Here is a 20,865-nt window from a genome sequence, read left to right on the forward strand (position 1 = left end):
CTTCAAAAATCTGACGTTTTGTTGTGTAAAAACCCAAAACAAAATCCATCTATTGTCGTCCATTCATCCCTCCCTCTACTTGTTCTCCTCCTCCCTCTCACTGCTGCAGGCGGTGGTTGCCGTGGCGAAGGAGCTGGAGGCGGAGAGTTACCATGACATCAAACGCATCACGGCCAGGAAGGACAACGTGATCCGGCTGTGGGAGTACCTGCTGGAGCTGCTGAAGGCCCGCAGGCTGAGACTGGAGCAGACTCTGGGCCTGCAGAGAGTCTTCCAGGAGATGCTCTACATCATGGACTGGATGGACGAGATGAAGGTGGGGGGGCTGAAAGACAATAAGCCTACCTGCCGCACTCTGCCCGTGTTTTGGGAGAGTGGCTTTAAAATTGGAATCTCTTGCTAGTTTCTCCAACGTTACCTACCGTAGCTTTAAGAACACTGTTAAATGTAATTGTCTTTTTGATCCTTGAGTTCCAGCGAGGGACAGATCGAGTTTAAATTGGTTTTTTTATTAATTTATTTGTCTGTTTTCACTTTTTGTTTTGTTGTGGAAGAAAAAAAGAAAACAGGAACTGATTTTGATGAACAATTATGGCTGTGGAGTTCCACCAGGAACCAAAAGTTTTAACCGCTTTCTGTCTGTTCTGTGCTGTAAAGCGATCCGGCTGATTTTCCTGAAAACAGGATCCAGCGACCAGTAACAACTCAAAATTAATGTACTACTCATTTACTGGCATTGAAATCCTATCCAATGACCTTCGACCCTGGTCTCTCTCCCTGCAGATGCTGCTGCTCTCTCAGGATTATGGGAAACACCTGCTGGGTGTGGAGGACCTGCTGCAGAAACACGCTCTGGTGGAGGCCGACATCGGCATCCAGGCCGACCGAGTCCGAAACGTCAACAGCAACGCTCAGAAGTTCGCCGACGACATGGAGGGTGAGACGGACGGACGGATAGAAGACATTTCAGTCCTCATTCTCTCTCTCTGTTTTGCTCTTAGTTGTTGTGCCTTCAGACAGAACTCAATGATAATTCTTTTCTACCTCCTCTTCCTCCTCCTCAGGTTATAAGCCCTGTGATCCTCAGATCATCAGGGATCGGGTCGCTCACATGGACTTCTGCTACCAGGAGCTGAGCCAGCTGGCAGCTGAGCGGCGAGCTCGCCTCGAGGAGTCCCGCCGCCTCTGGAAGTTCTTCTGGGAAATGGCAGAAGAGGTTATTATTATTACTTTTATTATGATTATTGACTGAGACTCAGTTCCTTCTTTGTTCTCTTTTTCTAGCTGTCAGACCCAAATGACCAAATGTTGAACCTTCAACAGTTCTTGACCCAAAGCACAGTCGGCTTCATCAGAATTCAAAACTGAGAAACCTGAGTTTGTTCTGACGTGACGTGACTGAGGCCTGAACGTGTCTGTGGTTTGTAGGAGGGCTGGATCAGAGAGAAGGAGCAGATCCTGTCCTCCGAGGATTATGGGAAGGATCTGACGGGAGCGTTGCGACTGCTGAGTCAGCACAAAGCCTTCGAAGACGAGATGAGCGGGCGAGCCGCCCTCCTGCAGCAGACCATCAAACAGGGCGAGGAGCTGGTGGCCAACAACCACTTTGGAGCCGACAAGATTAAAGAACGCATCGAGGACATCCAGGTACGCTGCACCTGCACCGAGACTTTCTGCGTTTTTATACTGTCTTTTATTCTTCGAGTAGCCGGAAAGGTCTTCTCATCACACACCTGCAGGTTGATTTGTCCAGTTTAACGAATACAACAAGGCTAGTTTTACAATGTCAAATGCAGCCAAATAAGAACCTCTTATCAAGAGCTGTAGCTACGATTCTGAGATCTTGTTCTTGGTATTTTGAGGAATGTGGAGTTTTTAGCAACTTATTACATGTTTGATGTGTATGTGTTACTTGAAATTAAGTCTGGTGTGGATATAGTCTACAAAGATATTTACCACTGACTATATCAACATTTATTTTGCGCTGTTTTAAGGGGCCGGCTTCCTTAACTTTCATGTACGCTGTTTTTGTACCATTAACATACAAAAATAAGACCTTTAGTCACTTTCTAAGAAACGTGTCTCTTTAGTCACCTTTGTACCTTTGTACCACAGACACAGTAACCTTTGTAAACATGCAACATATGTGAAGAAATATTGCATCACTTCCTTTGCTTCCCCCTCCTCCCTCTGTGCTGTAGGAGCAGTGGGCGGCTCTGGAGCGCCTTTCTGCCGTCCGTAAAGCTCGTCTGCAGGAGGCCTGCAACCAGCACCAGTTCCAGGTGAAAACACATTTTCATTCAGAAGTTTAGTGTAGAAATTGAATGATTTGGATTTGAAAGCACAAAGCTACACTTTCCATTTGCTGTTTCAGTGTGACTTCCACCTAGTACGACTCAGTTCTTCCTAGTTATCTAGCAGCCAGAAAGATAAAGACATTATTCTGGTCTGCAGGATAAATGCTGACACCTGAAAAACAAAGATGACCGTTACAGAAAGGGCTAGAAATAATTTTATTGTCGTACTGTGTTTGATAATATTAAACTTCTCGTGTTCTCCCTGCAGGCCGACGCCGACGACATCGACACGTGGATGCTGGATGTGCTGCGCATCGTCTCCAGCGTGGACGTCGGCCACGACGAGTTCTCCACTCAGGCTCTGGTGAAGAAACACAAGGACGTGGCCGAGGAGATCGGCAGCTACCGGCCCGTCATCGACGCTCTGCACGAACAGTCTCGCACGCTGCCTCCCGAGAAGGCCAACTCTGAGGAGGTGAAACACCGGCCGCTGCAGAGTCTAACATGAGAGCACGGAAGAGATCAGAATCTGTGGAGAGTTCCTGTGTTACCAAATTTGTTTTCATAAACTAAAGGAGCTTTAAATTATTATTCATTTTATGCGAAGGATTTAGACTGTGAAAGTGTCAAATAGCCAGTTATGTCCATCATTTGTTTTTAGTTTCTCTGCCTCCGCTGATGGCCTTTGGTTGGTGCTGGTCGTGTGTTTGCAGGTTCAGAGCAGGCTGGCGGGCATCGAGGAGCGTTATAAGGAGGTGGTGGAGCTGACGCGGCTCAGGAAGCAGGCGCTGCAGGACGCTCTGGCTCTCTACAAGATGCTGAGCGAAGCCAGCGCCTGCGAGGTCTGGATCGACGAGAAGGAGCAGTGGCTCAACAGCATGGAGATCCCCGAGAAACTGGAGGACCTGGAGGTCGTCCAGCACCGGTGAGGACCGGACCGGACAGCTGTCTGTGGACTCTGAACCAGGAGTTTGGGTTCACTGCATGTTGCCATCTTTAATCTTTAACAGTTTCCAAAACACAAAGTGCTTCACAGTCAGATGAAAACATTAAAATTACAGTAATATTTTAAACAATACAAGGAAATAAACACCAAGGCTGATTGTGAGAGGCTGAGACAGCTGTCAATCAAGCAAATACACAGTAACTTTACACCCCCTGAAACTATTCTTTGCTGGTGTTTAACTGCTCACCTTTCTGCAGTGATGTACAGGTGTACCAGGGCCGTCACTGCTGGGTGTGTTACAGGTTCAGCAGAGCGTTTCTGACCTCACCTGTCAGTGATGGTGGGCGTGGTCAGAAACGTTCGACCAGAGAGGAACACTGCTTTTCAACCTGCTGTTACGTTTCTCTTTAAACAGATTTAAAGCCTTAAATTCTGCTTAACGGTAAACAGCTGATCCCTGTCAAGTCTTCGCCATTGGAAGAAGGGACCGTTGTCCTCTTGGTGGTGCGTTTAAGGACCCGCCGACATTATAGAACTGATTAGTTAACTTTATTCATAAATAAAACATACACATAACACGTTTGCCAAAACATTCACAAGAACAACAACAAGAAAAAAGAAGAAAACGGATTCAATCCAAAAACAAACTACGTGATCAGAAAATCGATCCAAGAAGACGAACAGCAAGAAACAAAAACATGTTGTTTGCTCTGTGAAAACTTCACTGTTCAGTAACGGATTCTCAAATCTTAGATTCTTTTAAAAGAGCGTTTTGTCTATAAAATGTCGGAAAATAGTGAAAAATATCACGAGTTCCTACATTTCCTAAAATTGCTGTTTTTTCTGACCAACAGTCTCAAATGACAACAAAAAAAACCCCGTAAAGCTCGAACTAGGGAATTTCTTTCACGCATTTTTGCGTGAGAATTAAACAATTATCAAAATAGAAGCTGATTATTTTTCTGTCAAACAGCCAACCGATTAACTGTTTGAGCTCTACTCGTAAGCACCAGCACCGGACCTTTTCAAACTGTCCCTTCTACCCGCAAAGTTAATCTAAACACTGATGGTGGATTTGGAAAATGATCAGAAGGATTATAAAACAAAGGATTTGCGGTTATTGGAATGAAACGTGTAAAAGCAGCAGTGTTTGGACGCTGCAGCAGAGTGAGACAGTCACAGTCAGACTGTGGGAACCTGAGCAGTAAACTGTTATTTACACCAGACCAGTGTGTGTGTGTGTGTGTGTGTGTGGTGTATTTTGGACTGTGGTTACACGGTTCATTCACAGAAGCCTCTAGTTTTTAGCCGCTTGTCTCTCCATATTGTTTGACCGCAAAGCATCACATGGATCCTTTCCCAGACGCTGATTAACTGTGTGCGTGTGTGTGTGTGTGTGTGCGTGTGTGTGTGTGTTACTGAACAGCAGCAGACTTCAGATGAGAACACACTTTTTCTTTTCACACCTAACCTAAAACGTTTTCTTTCTCTCAGTAGCATCGCGAAACCTTTTGATTTGATTTGAACATTTAAAAAAAACCAACGTTCTTTGCTTCCCAACCAAAGCCCAGCCGATACATCGTCATTTTAGCCGAATGCAGATGTATCAATGTCGCCGCACACGTTGGCCTGTAAGATATGTTTGATTGAGACAGTGTCGCCATCACAGTCCACCAGAGAGCACTGACAAGCTTCTTATTACAGCTCAGCTCATATCTAAGTCCCAGTTATTTAACACTTAATTTAATATATCATTATCAGAAGTGTTTATTATATAAAATGAATATCAGCTGAGATAATGGTGATTATAGATATCCCCCTCAAAAAATCAAATATCCGTCGGGCTCTGGACTTCACATTTACCTGAAACTATACGATTCCTCTTGACAGTAACATGAAACCTGTTTGTTGGAAGTTTTTAAACAGATAAAAAAGTTAGTCTCATTGTGTGACGCTGAACATTACATGCAGCGTCTCTGGTTTGAGCAGACTGTGTCACAAAAGGGCGAAAAGGTTAATTTCTTCTCAACATAAACAACACGTCTAGTAAAGGACACACTCGCAAGGTGTCACTGACAGAACTCGTCATTTTATAAAATACGAAAGTCAGAATTTAAAGGTTGACGTTTCTCATGATGTGTACCTCCCTCCCTTTCCGTCCAGGTTCGAGAATTTGGAGCCGGAGATGAACAACCAGGCGTCCCGCGTTGCCGTGGTGAACCAGGTTGCCAGGCAACTGATCCACAGCGGACATCCCAGTGAGAAGGAGATCAAAGCCAAGCAGGACAAACTCAACACCAGGTAATCCAGCTGGGATTAAAACAGCTCATAAACGGGGATTATCAGGTCATTTAGCCAGCCTTAAACCAAGTCATTGGGATTATACTGGTTAATCAACTGGAATCAAAGAGCTACATCCTTTTTTTTAACTAGGGTTAAATGGGAAACTTAACTTTGATTAAGAGGGGACATAAACCAGGACTGAAAGGAAAATTGATTTAGCACCAATTATACATGTAACTGGGATTAAACAATCAGGTAATTAGTTGGGATTAAGCAGATATTAATTGGGGATTAATCAGGCAACAAAAGTGAGGTGAACTGGAATTAAACAGACATCTAAATTCATATTAAACAAAACAAATAAACAGATTATCTGGTAACTAAACTGCAATTAAACAGGTACATCAATTTATTCAGAAGGTAACTAAACCGAAATTAAACACATCTAGGATTTAAGGTCACTTCAGGACGATGAACTGGAATCAAACAGACGTGTAAATCTGGATCAAACGAGTAAAATAAACTGGGATTGAATATGTAAATAAACTGAATAAGAAGTGAAATAAACCAGGATTCAGCAGGTGTGTAAAGTTTGATTACCCAGGTTGTTAAACTGAGACTGAACAGCTAAATAAAGTAATATTAAAAAGTAAAATAAATTATAATTAAACAGGTAAATAAACAAATTTAAGACAGAAACTAAACCGGATTAACCACGCAACAAAATTGGGATCAAGCAGGGTCACTTTATGTAAAAGGAAGGTAAACAGGTCAGTCAAATGTGATTAACCAGATTTCTAAACTTTGATTACCCAGGTTATTAAACTGAGATTAGTAACTAAACGTTTAATAAACTGAACAGGTAAATAAAGATGAATCAGGTAAACGTGCTGTGATTGAACAGGTAAATCATTAGTAAAGTCATTAAAGAGGAAACAGAAACAGTGGTTGACCAGGTAGCCCACCTGGCAGGTACCTGGTTTAGTTTCAGTCTTAGTTCATATTGTTGCTGATGGTGTCTCTGTCTGTCCGTTCGTCCAGGTGGAGTCAGTTCAGAGATCTGGTGGACCAGAAGAAAGACAGTCTGAGCTCGGCTCTGGGCGTCCAGAACTACCACCTGGAGTGTAACGAGACCAAGTCCTGGATCAAAGAGAAGACTAAGGTACCAACAGAACTAAAGCAGTCTGGTCCTGCAGCACTTTAACCCACTACAGCCGAGGTTTTCAAACTGCGAGGTGAAGCGGAGGGAGAGACATGAGGTACAGAGACTGCGTGAGGTGAAAGAAACAGGTGTGTGCAGGTGTTCTGAAAAACAGCAGGAAGTTAGTTATTGTAGTTTGGTCGCTGATTTGGCTGCTTGCCAAACTCCTTTATAACTTCAGAACTTGGCTGGAAAAAGTTTTCTTCAGTATCAAAGTAATCCAGGAGCTGCTAACAGCTAATTCAGCTCCTTTCAATGGAGCGAAAATGCCAAAACGTAAACAAAAACAGGCTTAAAATAAGTTATAATAATAAGTTAAAGCCCGCAGCTAACTATGTGACTCCATGGCAGTGTTATACTTCCTGTTTACATCCCCCAAGCATTATGGGAAATGTACTTCCAAAACGTAGAGCATGATAATCTACCAAATAGAAGTAAGACAAAGAATAACAAGAAAATGACAAAATCCATTAATATTACCTTTTTGTGTTGTACTATCAATATTTTTTTGACATGTCCCATTAGCATGGCTCTTATTCTGATGGAGAGGATTAACTACAGTGACTTATTTACTTATTTAAACTCACCCCTCCCTCCCTCCAGGTGATTGAGTCCACCCAGGAGCTGGGGAACGACCTGGCCGGCGTCATGGCTCTGCAGAGGAAGCTGACGGGGATGGAGCGCGACCTGGCCGCCATCGAAGACAAGCTGGGCGACCTGGGAAAAGAGGCGGACCGTTTGGCCTCAGAACACCCGGAGCAGTCTGAGGCCATCAAGGGTCGACTGGCTGAGATCACCGGCGTCTGGGACGAGATGAAGGTAAGAGAATATCTGTCACAGTGTAAGATCAGGAGCACCTCAAATCTGTGTAAAATCTTTGACACCAATTAAGAGAAATTCATAACCTCCTGGAGGGCAGTATGATATGACCCCAACTGAGAGGAGCGCAAGTGCCCTTCCTCCACTCCCTCTCTTTTCTGTTTACAGGACACCATGAAGAACCGGGAGGAGTCCCTGGGCGAGGCCAGCAAGCTGCAGCAGTTCCTGCGCGAACTGGACGACTTCCAGTCGTGGCTGTCGCGGACGCAGACGGCCATCGCCTCTGAGGACATGCCCAACACGCTGGCTGAGGCCGAGAAGCTGCTGGCCCAGCACGAGGGCATCAAGAACGAGATCCGCAACTACGAGGAGGACTACCAGAAGATGCGGGACATGGGCGAAATGGTGACGCAGGGCCAGACGGACGCGCAGTACATGTTCCTGCGACAGAGGCTGCAGGCGCTCGACACCGGCTGGAACGAGCTGCACAAGATGTGGGAGAACCGGCAGAACCTGCTGTCCCAGTCCCACGCTTACCAGCTGTTCCTCAGGGACACCAAGCAGGCCGAGGCCTTCCTCAACAACCAGGTAAACCTGTGACGTCATCACACCTGCACTTTTAATTTAGGTCTGAATCCCAGACTGCAGAAAAACTTGTCTGTAGCGGCTGGGGTGTCACCTGTTGCGTTCTCAAGTACATTTACAATCCTGGAGTTTCCTGCGTTGCGTTATCTCTGCCAGTTATTTGGAACCAGAGAATCCCAGTTCATGTAAAAGGGGACGGAGCCTGTATGTAATCAACTATTGAGAGCCTAACGTTTTCAGGAAAAACTGTATTGATTTTGATTGTATTGAGGTGAATGGGTCTCGAGCTAAGCTGAACGCATCCTGAACCTCTCTCTGTGCTGGAGGCACAGAGATGAAACTGACGTCCGTCCTCCTGTCGGGCTCTGAAGAAGACAGGGAACAGGTTTATGTCCTGCAGCGTTCCTTTAAGCCAGTAAAGGCGTCTTCAGTGGAAATCATTTAGGATCACTTTTAAGTTAAGACTTCTGTTCTTGCCTCCTCTCAGGCTTTGTTTCTGCTGTAGACACAGAACATTTCAGACAAGAGTAAGTTGGGATTTCATGTGATCTGACCACAGAGTGAACTGTTCCCTCACTAATGCACACACACACACACACACACACACACACACACACTCAGTGATCAGCAGATAAATCTCTGACTGGGCGTTCGTCCAGTCCAGTATCATGTGGGTTAGCCCAGATCTCTCTCCCACACAATATTCCTGTGACGGACTGTCCAGGGTGTACACCACCCCTCACCCAGTGCATGCTGGGATCGGCTCCAACCCCACCTGACCCTGTACAGGATAAGCGGTTAAAAAAAATGGATAAAAGTAGCGCTGGAACAATTAGTTGATTAATCACCGCACAGAAAAGCAATCAAGGAGGATTTCCTGCTTTTCTTTGTCTTGCGTCATTGTTAGCTGAACATCTCTGGGTGTGAACTGTTGGTCACAGTTGACTTTCTGTCCTTCTCCTCTCCTCCGTCCACCAGAACTGGATCCCTGCCTTTCCACTAAGAGAAGGTTAGAGGCTGCCACCGAGTGGTAGAAGGCCTTCATTACAGCAACACGTGTAGACTGTTTAAAACGACTTTCTGTATGTTTCAAATCACACCGTCGGATAAAAACATACGAGTCCTTTACTGATTAACAGGACACATATTCCAAAGAAAAATACCTTCATTTAAATGCTTACATACACACAAATAAACTTGTCCTTTTTCTACCTTTCACTTTCTCAAATTGCATCCAAGTTGCTGTTGAAAAATCCAAATATTTAGTTTGGATATTTTGACTCCGTCATCATTCCACCAGGAGGCGCCACCGAGTGGCCAAACGCCATCATTACACGTTAACGTCTCCTCTGTGTGTGTGTGTGTGTGTGTGTCTGACAGGAGTACGTCCTGGCTCACACCGAGATGCCCACCACTCTGGAGGGGGCCGAGGCCGCCATCAAGAAGCAGGAGGACTTCATGACCACCTTGGACGCCAACGAGGAGAAGATCAGCGGCGTGGTCGACACCGGCCGGCGCCTGGTAACCGACGGCAACATCAACGCAGAGCGCATCCAGGAGAAGGTGGACTCAATCGACCAGAGGTGACCAAGATACTGTCACTTTGTCTGGGGAGTTTGTGTCACACAGTATATTTGTGCCATAGTGATCGGAGAGTGAGTTTAATTCAAGTAAACTTACCGGTTAAACCTTCTCAACTGTGAAGATTTGCTTGACTTTCTTCATTTCGCACGAAAGTCATTTAATACTTTTTGACTTCTGGTCAGACAAAGTAAAAATGTTAAGATATGAGTTCTCATGGTGGCCATCTGTTATTATTTTTGACTTTTTATACATCACAGATCATATGCAGGGGGATTTGACACATGAAATGAGTTTAAGGGGTCGTAGGAAAAACCGCCCACTCAGATCTCTGACTCATAAACATGTTGATTTTTGTTCTACAGACACAAGAAGAACCGAGCAGCTGCCAGCGACCTGCTGACGAGGCTGAAGGACAACAGAGACCTGCAGAAGTTCCTGCAGGACTGCCAGGAGGTAAAGCACAGATACTTCATATTCAGAATAATTCAGAGTACCTGCAGGAACTCAGCGGAGCGTTTATGGTTTTTAGTTGAGGTTAACTGCTGCTTGTGTGCCTTCAGCTGTCCCTGTGGATCAATGAGAAGATGCTGACGGCTCAGGACATGTCGTACGACGAGGCCAGGAACCTCCACAGCAAGTGGCTCAAACACCAGGCCTTCATGGCCGAGCTGCAGTCCAACAAGGAGTGGCTGGACAAGATCGACAAGGTGGGAAGGGAGGAGAGGAGGGAAAGATGGAGGGAACAGGGAATGAAACGTTCTCCTCAGCTGATTCGGGGTCAGCAATGATAGCATGTGCATGTCATTTGACACGAGCTACTGATTTTTAAATGTGTTTCTTACGATATAACATAGCTGACCGTCTTCCTACAGAAACTGTCCAGCAGAACTGTCTGCAGTGACATCTTTTGTTGCACATGTTGTGACCAGTCTAACTTTTTGAATGATCTAAATATTCCCGTTAGCCATTTCTTCATGGCTGCACCAATATATCAGAAGTCAAATTCCAGTCTTTGTCCATTATTTATGCACATTTTCTAATTGGTTAATTCCTTCAGCTTGTCATATTTGGTATTTTTTGAGAGTTTGACTAGAATTTAAAATCTGAATTTTAAGCTGAATATGCGGTAAACAGTCTAAAGCTGTAGAATTCATGTTCCAGGGTGGAGGTCGGTTAAGGGAAGTAAACTTTGGTGGATTTAGCTCGAGATGTTACTCTTAAACTCATTCAACTTAAAATCAATCTGTGCCTAAAAGTTTCATGAGTGTGCAGCTCATCTGTTGTGAATGTCATCATTTCTGTATCAGACCTGCTGTATGTGAGTGTGTAGGAGCCGTACCTGAAAATACATCAGGAGAGAGACGGGACGGTGACAGAAACTGGCACATCAATGCCTCACATCAGTTGCTGAATGAATTTGTGTGTGTGTTAGTTTAGTTTCATTTTCTTATTTTCTAATTTAAACGTTATCACTCATGTTAGTTCATCAGACGTCCCTTAAAGAACGTTAGCGATCATTAAAAGTACAGACTTAAAAATGAACAAAAACAATAAAAACTCCAATAAAACGTAGTTTTTGGTTCCTCCTGCAGGATCTCTACGAGCGTGTAGGAGAACCTCGTTAATCTACCGTCATTGTAAGAGAGTCTCCAGTTTCGATGCTTTTGGAAACACTTCTTAAGCTTAAGAAGGTTCATGAGACGGATTTTACGATCATCTTAACCTTAAAATGCTTTTGGGAAACGAGGCCCTGATCTTGCGCTGTGTTGTGATTAATGTACTGATGACTGGTTGTCTTACTGAGAAGCAGACACACTGTTAGCTAATCAGAGTTGAGTGCTAAAAAGAAATACTCTTTCAGGACGGGCAGGCGCTGATGGCAGAGAAACCGGAGACGGAGGCCATGGTGAAAGAGAAGCTGGCGTCCCTGAAGACGATGTGGGAGGACCTCGAGTCGACCACCCAGACCAAGGCCAAGTGTCTGTTTGACGCCAACAAGGCCGAGCTGTTCACCCAGAGCTGCGCCGACCTCGACAAGTGGCTGGCCAGCCTGGAGGCACAGCTGCAGTCCGACGACTACGGCAAAGACCTCACCTCCGTCAACATCATGCTCAAGAAACAGCAGGTGAGGAGCCGGGGAAGGTCAAACTGACCTCATCGTTACGGTTCTTCACATCCTTACAGGAACATTAACAAGAGTATGGCCAGGATGTTCTTTGCTCCATTTGTTGTCTTTTTAGTTTCTAACGCACACACTTTCACTGACTGTCTGTACTTATTCCTGTAAACGAACTGCAAACTTCCTGTGAAGGCTTTCAGTGTGACAGCAGAGTTTCTCTTCCACTTTCAGAGTGGAGCTGACAAACAATGAACCCTGAAGGGGAACTTAACAGCTTTTATAGCATAAAAAACCCTGGGGATGGTAAATGAGTTGGCACTAGCTGATTTATCATTTTATCATTCCTGTTTTTGGTCCTCCTCCTCAATTTAGTAGTAAGTACAGGTTCAAAACATTTTTGGGGTTCCTTATTCAGTGTTTCCCAACTTTTCTCTGGCATTAAAGGACAGGTTCACATTTTTTCAAGTCTGTCTGTAGTCTCAGTACAATCCTCAGAGGCCCGTATGTGCACGGAAGGAGTTATTGGTGGCTGTAATCACTCCTCCTGTCCATACTGGCTGTGAGGTGATCCCTTCCTAGCACGACTGCACTGTAAGAGATGGAGGACAAAGTCAGCGGTTTCTGTTCTGTGTACAAATGGCTTCTGAAGCGCAGCTGCAGATAATATGACGCTTCTTCGCGTTAGTGTGCCTCCACTGACTGCAGATCAGCAAGGGAAACATTCGGGGGATTTCTTCACTGGAAACTAAAAACTGTTGGATGGATTTCCGTGAAGTGTGGTTCAGACTTTCATGTCATGGGCTTCTTGGTAGGTGAGTGCAGTCCGCTTGTTGGACTTTTAAACTCAGTCTTGAGGAGGTTTTGCGCAGAACTTCCTCCCACTTACGGCTCCAAACAAGCTTCACGTGTTCTTTAATTTGACCTAGGCACTAAATTGTGGTTCTAAATTTAATTATTTTGCATTGAAACTGACAGTGATTGGTCAAATTTGAATGTAGTCCTGCAGTTTGACCTATTTTTGCAAAAACAATGCAGAGAATTGTGAATTGATTTGGTGTTAATTTCTGTGATCCAAAGCGCTTAAATTCCTCAAGGGAACCTCTTCAGTCATTTCTCCATTTTTACAGTCGCGCAAGGAGAGTGAGTAGTCTAACCATCCTTTACATAATTCATCCACTGGTGCTCACACACACACACACACACACACACACACACACACACACACTATTTCATATCCACAAAGTCTCAGCCGTGCACACACACACACACACACACACACACACACACACACACGCACACACAGCAGTTATGTAATCTTTCATTTAAGAGCCAGCACTGAGTCTGAGAAATGTTCAATGCGTGTGTGTGTGTCTACTTGCTACATAGTGAGGACTGAAACACGTTTTTTTTTACCTACAGAGTGAGGACATTTTTGGAAAGTGAGGACATTTCGGCCCGGTCCTCACAACTTCAAAGGGCTGTTTGAAGGTTAAGACTAGAATTGGGTTTATGGTTAGGCGTTTAGTAGTGATGGCATTATGTCAGTGACGGTCCTCACAAAGATAGAAGCACAACGATTCGTGTGTGTGTGTGTGTGTGCCGTCTGAAGGATGATGTTGGTGTTTTCAGTCCATTAGAGCAGCTTCACTTCTCTTATCATCTGTCTTCTCTTCAGATCTGAGCTGTAATTTCCTTTGTGTGTGTGTGTGTGAGCGATGAAGTGTTAGAGCGAGATCATTAGGAGAGTGAAGAAGCGACTCCTCTCCTCCTCTTCCTCTCTGCTCTGGTTTGAACTCAGACTCTACCTGTATGTTTTTGTTTTTTTTGCTCCTCTGTGACGCCGTTTCAGACCGTTATTACACGGTCTGGCTGCCGGAGATGATCAACACTTGGACTTTTATTTCAGACCTTCTCATTTTTCATATCAGTGATTTTATTTATTTAGATGTCGGAGGTTAACGCAGGTTCTTACTCGGCCGAGGAGAAGATGAGACGCAGCGTCTGAAGGATCTTTTAGCTTTGTAATAGCTGTTTTTCTCCTTTGTTTTTTTTTTTTTTTTTTTTTTTGGTAGGGACCCAACGTGGGACTTTATTTCATTTATTTAATTTTCAGCATCATTGATTTCATCGTTTTTATATTATTACAGTTTTGTATATCTAAAGACATTTTTCTCTTTATTTGCTCCTCAAAATAGTTTTGTAGGTTTTTCTTCAAATCTTTTTTATTTCATTATTTAATTTTACAGGAAAAAAAGGATCTTAACTCAAAGTCCACTTACTAGCTTTTCCTAGAGCTTTCAACTGCATCTCACAGTCTTCTCCGGCAGATGGAGTTTGCTCAGTTGTCGTGGAGACGGCTCAGCCGATATATCTGACAACTGAGCAAACTCCATTCACTGAGGAAGACTGTGTCTTGTGGTTGAAAGCTCTGGACATATCTTAAGTGGACCCTAAGTAAAGAAATCTTTTTTTCAATCACAGCTGGTATTATTGTTAGAATTTCAAATACATTTTGTTTTTGATTTAAACTCTTTTAATGTATTAGTGTATTAATGGAATAGAAATATTATTCTGTTTCCTGTATTTCTTGTATTTGTTGTCATACCATTTAATAACTTAATTCACTTGTTTTAACTATTTTTTTCAGTCCCTATTTATGGGTGTTTTTATACTTGTATAACTTGTTCTGATGCAGCAGCACATTCTCCCTGTCTGACCCGTAAACTGTCGTCCTGCAGATCTTGGAGAGCCAGGTGGAGGTGCGTCAGAAGGAGGTGGGCGAGCTGCAGAGCCAGTCGCAGGCCCTCAGTCAGGAGGGGAAAGGCTCTGAGGAGGTGGACGGACAGAGGATCAGCGTGGAGAGGAAGTTCCAGTTCCTCCAGGCACCACTGAAGAAGAGACGAGACAACCTCATGGCCTCCCGAGAGATCCACCAGTTCAACAGGGACATGGAGGACGAGATCGTAAGTAGAGCGTCTCGGAGAGGAAGAGTCCAAGAGCGGAGGTAGAGCGCTGACCTTTAACCCCACTGATACAGCAGCAGCAGAAATATTAGTGGTAGTAGCAGCAGTATTAGCACCATCATTAGTAGCATTAGAGGTGGCAGTAATAGTGGTATTAGTAGCAATATTAACAGTAGTTGTAGCAGTGGAACCAGCAGCATTAGCAGCAGCACTGGTGGTGTTACTGGTGGCAGCAGGTGTAGTGGTTGTAGGAATAAGTATTAGAAGTGGCAGCAGTGAAATTAGTACTTACAGTAACTGCAGCAACAGTTACTGCAGTGTTAGTATCACTAGTAGTAAGGCTACAACTTGCTGGAGTAGTAATGGTGGTAGCAGTAGTAGGACCAGCAGCATTAGGTTAATTAAGTGTGTGTGTGTGTGTGTGTGTGTGTGTGTGTGTGTGTGTGTGTGTGTCCAGCTCTGGGTTGAGGAGAGGATGCCTCTGGCCACATCGACCGACCACGGACACAACCTGCAGACTGTACAGCTGCTCATCAAGAAGAACCAGGTACACAAACACACACCTTTACCTGGTCATATGAAAGTAAATCACTAATATTTATAATCTTGACAAATTGCCTTCTGTAACACAAAATCCATCTTTTCAGCTGATTAAATCAACTGCTGAGCACTTTACATGTTCAATCTATAACCATAATCTTGAGTAAAAAGTTAGCTCCCCTTCCTAAACCCTCTCTGTGACCTTTGACCCTCCCAGACGCTGCAGAAGGAGATCCAGGGCCATCAGCCGCGCTACGACGACATCTTCGAGCGCAGCCAGCACGTCCTGAGGGAGGACAGCCCGACGGCAGAGCTGATTCGCCAGCGGCTCGCCGAGCTCCAGTCGCTGTGGGAACAGATCAGGAAGGAGACAGAAAAGCGCCACGACCGCCTCAGCGAGGCCCACAAGGCCCAGCAGTACTACTTCGACGCCGCGGAGGCCGAGGCCTGGATGAGCGAACAGGAGCTCTACATGATGTCAGAGGAGAAGGCGAAGGTGAGGGCAGAGGTCAGGGGTCAGGGGTGGGCATGAGGAGGCGAGCCAGCAGGGGGTGTTCTTCAGATTAGTCATCTGAACCTTAAAAGTCATAATGTTGTAGTCAGGATCATGTGTCTCTGCCCTGTGGGTCAAAAACTTCCTGTTTCTTTGTTTTAGTTTTACTTCAGTTTGTGGGTTTTATATCAGTTTGTTTAGGCTGTGTTTGTGTCAGACTGTCTGTCTCTGCTCGTGTCTCTGCTGGGCAGCACACATTTAATACTCTGATTAAAACTAACTGACGGAAAAGATTCTCACTCTGAGTACAAGAGATGGCTGCTGTTACATTCTGCGTTTGAATTTGATCTGAGAGTTTGTTTAGTTTTGGTTTCACAGTGGTATACTGTAGCGTTCGTCTTTCACACCTTTCAGAAACCATTTTACTACTGTACATCACAAAGGAAACGACAATCTGTTAATCAGGTCTAATTTCACTGCTGAGGTTTTCTGTCGTTGAGTTTTGAGGAGAAATTTCAGGTAAACATTTACTTAAACTCTGTCTCCCTCCCTTTGTTTTACTTATTCTTCTTCCATGTCGTTTTTTTTTTATCTGTTTCTCTGCTACTATTTTTTTGTTTCCACTTCCATATCTCTTCGGATTGTCTCTGTCCTCTTTTTTTTGTCTTCTCGCCTGTGATTCTTTCTTTCAGTGTCCTTGTTTCGCTGTCAAATTTAACTTGACAACAAAATAACAAGTTAAACCCCTCTGTGTGTCTCTCAGGACGAGCAGAGTTCGGTGGCCATGCTGAAGAAGCATCAGATCCTGGAGCAGGCGGTGGAGGATTACGCCGACACCGTCCACCAGCTGTCCAGCACCAGTCGGGGCCTGGTGGCCGCCGAACACCCCGACAGGTGAGGGTGGAGTCACAGATCAAGGGTTACATGTAATGAGCCGTGGTCAGGACTATTTTCTCTGCTGTCTTTTTCAGGTTTAGTTTGTTTTCTTTAGAGAAGAAGCTTTTTGCATTTTGTCTAGAAAGGAAGGAAACGGGGAAGGAAGCAAAGAAGGGAGAAGGGAAGAAATGAAGCTGAAAGTAGAAAATAAGAGTCAAAGAAAATAAGGACAAGGGAAGGAGACAAAGAACGACAGGGGGAAGAAAAGGAGGTATAGATGAATGAAAGGAAACAAAAGTATGAGTGGAGGGGAAAGCAAGTTAGAAAGGAGAAAGAGTGAACAAAAGATCTGAAAACTAGAAGTAACAAAGGTGGACTGGAGGCAGGGAGAAGAAAAAAGCATAATTCTCGTTTCCTCTCCTCCTCCTCGTGCAGTGAGCGCATCGGGATGCGTCAGTCTCAGGTGGATAAGCTGTACGCGGGGCTGAAGGATTTGTCGGAGGAGCGTCGGGGGAAGCTGGACGAGCGTTTCCGTCTCTTCCAGCTCAACAGAGAGGTGGACGACCTGGAGCAGTGGATCGCTGAGAGGGAGGTGGTGGCCGGATCCCACGAGCTGGGACAGGACTACGAACACGTCACCGTTAGTACAACACACGTTTCATCACATTCTGACGATGCCTGATTAGTGTTGTTGATTTTTGGAGACTTGGAGTAAGTTGTTTTGTAAAATATATGCCTGAGGATATATGCTTAAATATATGCTTGAGGATATATGTGTATATAAATCTGTGTATATATGTCTCTTGGTCACGATTCTAAAATTCGAATTTAAGGAATCAAACTTGATTGTTTATGGTAAAAATTTATATTGGTTGATATATTATATCAGATTTTTTTTAAACCTCTCAAATATTGATATTCGTATCGGCCTCAAAAAGGCAGTACATCGGACTGTACTTAGAACTTATCATCCACTGTTTTTTAGTTTAAAATCATTGAAAACCAAAAATGAGTCAACTGTTGATCTTGCACGTCTGACGGAACAGACTTCTATTTTAATCACAGACGACGTAACAGCTCCCCGAAGCGTATTCGTAAGCTTCAAGTCTATTTCTTCCTTTTTGCGTGCGTAACCACAGTGATTGTGTTCTGGGCTCTGAGTGCTGTCAGAACATGGGGGACTACACAGCAGCTGATCACATCCAAACAGGGGAGCAAAGCTGCTTTCACTACGCAACCAGTGTAGACAGGATGTTACATTTTCAGTAGCTTAGTATTCGTACAAACTGGCACCTTGGTGAGTACATCTTTGTTGTTAATCCTAACTTTTGTGCTTCTTCAGATGCTGCAGGAGCGTTTCAGAGAATTCGCCCGCGACACTGGGAACATCGGCCAGGAGCGCGTGGACGGCGTCAACCGGCAGGCGGACGAGCTGATCAACACCGGCCACAGCGACGCTGCCACCATCGCAGAGTGGAAGGACGGCCTGAACGAGGCCTGGGCCGACCTGCTGGAGCTCATCGACACCCGAACGCAGATCCTCGCCGCCTCCTACGAACTCCACAAGTTCTACCACGACGCCAAGGAGATCCTCAACCGCATCCTGGACAAACACAAGAAGCTTCCCGAGGAGCTGGGCCGGGACCAGAACACGGTGGAAACCCTGCAGAGGATGCACACCACCTTCGAACACGACATTCAGGCGCTGGGAACGCAGGTACAGGCACTGTATTTGGCATTGGAGACTGTTGCTAGGTACATTATATGGCCAAAAGTAAAGTATTCTTGTGTACTTTTGGTCTGGGGCTGTTTCTCAAGGTTTTTGCCCCTTTGTTCTAATGAGAGGGATCTCAATGCCCCCCCCTGCACAGAGCCAGCTCCATAAAGAAATGGTTTTCCCAGTTTGGTGTGGAAGATCTTTACTGGTCTGCACGGACACCTTTGGCATGGACTGGAGATTCATACGTTTTGCTCTTTGCGTCGCCAAAAGTTCCAGTTATTTAATGTTGATAGTTTTTGTGTCACAGTAGAAAAGACGCTGTAACATTAGATAGAGCATCATGGGAGGAGTATTGAGAGCCGCACACTCGTAAGATCTCAATACGTTAAAATAAAAGCATCAGAGTTATGAGTGTGCAGCTTTCACTTCTCTCTTTTTGGTGTCAGTCTGTGAGCCAGCACCTCATTACAGTAGGTGTGTGTTTCCCCTCATGTTTTATTGAGAGTTTCCTTAAAACCTAACTTGAAAACTTTTACCTTATGGGACGTTCTCAGCACGCACTTCTCAGCTTGTGACGCTGGAGCTTTCAGGTGATCCACCTGCCCCAAAGCACAGCTAGTCTTCCACGCAGTACACTAAACGTTAGCGTCAACACAGTGTGTTCTTGACCAGCCTTGAAACTTTTCCTGCTCCTCTTCGTTTTCAGGTGCGGCAGCTTCAGGAGGACGCAGTCCGTCTGCAGTCTGCGTACGCTGGAGATAAAGCTGACGACATTCAGAAGAGAGAAGGAGAGGTGAGCTTCGGTGTTAGGCAGCACTGAAACATAAACCACATCAGGACTGGGCTCAGTTTACTTTGAATTCAATCAGTAAATGTGAGTCTCAGTATCCCTGCTGTGGAAACTTGTATCTGGCATTAGTTTAGAACTCTAGAGGGTAAGGGTACAATTAATTCAGTGTTTCTCTGACATGTGAACATAGTAGAAAACCTCCTTCCCTTACTGATTGAAGTGAAAATGAATTGGACCCAGCGCTATGTCAATGAAGTCCCAGTGAAAGGCTCTGTTCCTCATGCATGCTGCACTGCTGCTGCACTAACCTTGCACTGTTTGTCCGCCCCTGAGAGGACCGCAAAATCATTTGTAGCTGGTCAGTTAGGGGTCAAATGGAGTCTGTTTTCCCAGAGAGGAGAATCTTGTGCGAGGTCGATAAAAGATGCCAAAACGTGAAGTACTGTTCTTCAGATCATTCAGAAGTGATTTTATTCATCATCATACAACAAACTGTAGATTATAAACACATAATAAAATCTTACAGGGCGTGGTCAAAATGCAGGAAACTCCATGATGAAGTCTCCTCACTAATGGTTCTGTACACAGAGGGAACATTAGTATTAATCCTTATGAACACACTGGGAACTCATTATAATAACCTTATTGATGCCCATGAGGAAATGCAGCGTTTTTTCTACGACCAGGTTCTAGTTGAAGGTGATTTCCCTCCGAATCTTCAAGGTTCAGTCAGTGATTGTTATTTTGGAAAATTGTCAATATCGTGAAGAATGAGATTGTAAAACTTTGTAGAATTGTTGAATCAGGCTGAAAACTTTTTATCTTTGACCTTTTCTGCCCGTTGTTTTAAAGGGGAGCTTTCATTCATTCATTTATCATACTGCACCTGAAAGGAATTGCATTATTTTAACACTATGAAGAAATGATCATTTCCACCTGGTGATACTTTTTATTCCAAAAACTAAGGCATGGTTTCTTGTATTAGTGAGCAACACTTATCTTGCAAGTTGAATTACTAAATGTGTGTTCAGACATAATGTGGAATGAAATTGAAAAGCGTGAGTGCAAAGTCAAAGGAAAGTCATGAGACACAATCTTGGCCGCGCAAACTGAGGCAAAGCTTCACGGTGAAAATGTTTCTCTGTGCTTGTCCCAGGTCTTTATGACTATAGTTAACGCAAGGTGAAAATTCACGTCACGTTCTGTCTGAATACACCTTCAGAGGGCGGATGATTTTTTTTTTTTTTACAGGTCAGATCCTTGAGAATTTTTCCTATATTATTACATTTCATATTAAGGTTTTTAGGAGTCCCGCTGTAGGTACCTGCCAGGACCTTTGAGATGCTGCAGATTTAATGAACTGTAATGTTCTCAAACCAAACATCTGTCTTTATTTCATACATTTTTGTTTGCAAATATGTCTACAAGTGTCTTCATTCATCTCAGTAAAAGCTGCATAATAAAATAGCCGTTTTCCTGATTCTGCTAACTCAGGACTCATTCTAAAATCTGAAACAGACATTTTTAGAAAATGTTGGTGAACAATAACAGCCTAAAATGTTAGCGGATTTTCACTTTCGTACCACCATGACGTGCCACAGCTTCCTGTCTCCTGATAATCGCAGTGGACTGTTGACAATGATAAGCAC

At 44.3% G+C, this 20,865-nt stretch overlaps 1 protein-coding gene across 4 annotated transcripts in view; it reads left to right on the forward strand.

Annotated features, from left to right (window-relative positions):
• LOC122884771 (spectrin beta chain, non-erythrocytic 1) overlaps positions 1-20,865 on the forward strand; it is a 132,032-nt gene that overhangs the window by 92,112 nt on the left and 19,055 nt on the right. For all 4 annotated transcript variants that reach the window (XM_044215097.1, XM_044215098.1, XM_044215095.1 and 1 more), the window contains 22 exons: positions 110-316; positions 784-937; positions 1,065-1,216; positions 1,429-1,647; positions 2,202-2,282; positions 2,566-2,772; positions 3,011-3,222; positions 5,407-5,544; positions 6,568-6,688; positions 7,331-7,546; positions 7,715-8,134; positions 9,512-9,714; positions 10,078-10,168; positions 10,276-10,422; positions 11,577-11,840; positions 14,573-14,797; positions 15,255-15,344; positions 15,555-15,833; positions 16,594-16,724; positions 17,142-17,346; positions 18,049-18,423; positions 19,133-19,219. In XM_044215097.1, coding sequence (XP_044071032.1) covers positions 110-316; positions 784-937; positions 1,065-1,216; positions 1,429-1,647; positions 2,202-2,282; positions 2,566-2,772; positions 3,011-3,222; positions 5,407-5,544; positions 6,568-6,688; positions 7,331-7,546; positions 7,715-8,134; positions 9,512-9,714; positions 10,078-10,168; positions 10,276-10,422; positions 11,577-11,840; positions 14,573-14,797; positions 15,255-15,344; positions 15,555-15,833; positions 16,594-16,724; positions 17,142-17,346; positions 18,049-18,423; positions 19,133-19,219 — 4,224 coding nt within the window. The remainder of the gene's footprint in view (positions 1-109; positions 317-783; positions 938-1,064; positions 1,217-1,428; positions 1,648-2,201; positions 2,283-2,565; positions 2,773-3,010; positions 3,223-5,406; positions 5,545-6,567; positions 6,689-7,330; positions 7,547-7,714; positions 8,135-9,511; positions 9,715-10,077; positions 10,169-10,275; positions 10,423-11,576; positions 11,841-14,572; positions 14,798-15,254; positions 15,345-15,554; positions 15,834-16,593; positions 16,725-17,141; positions 17,347-18,048; positions 18,424-19,132; positions 19,220-20,865) is intronic.

The sequence above is a fragment of the Siniperca chuatsi genome, linkage group LG11 (genome assembly GCF_020085105.1).
Source record: "Siniperca chuatsi isolate FFG_IHB_CAS linkage group LG11, ASM2008510v1, whole genome shotgun sequence".
Lineage (NCBI taxonomy): Eukaryota > Metazoa > Chordata > Actinopteri > Centrarchiformes > Sinipercidae > Siniperca > Siniperca chuatsi.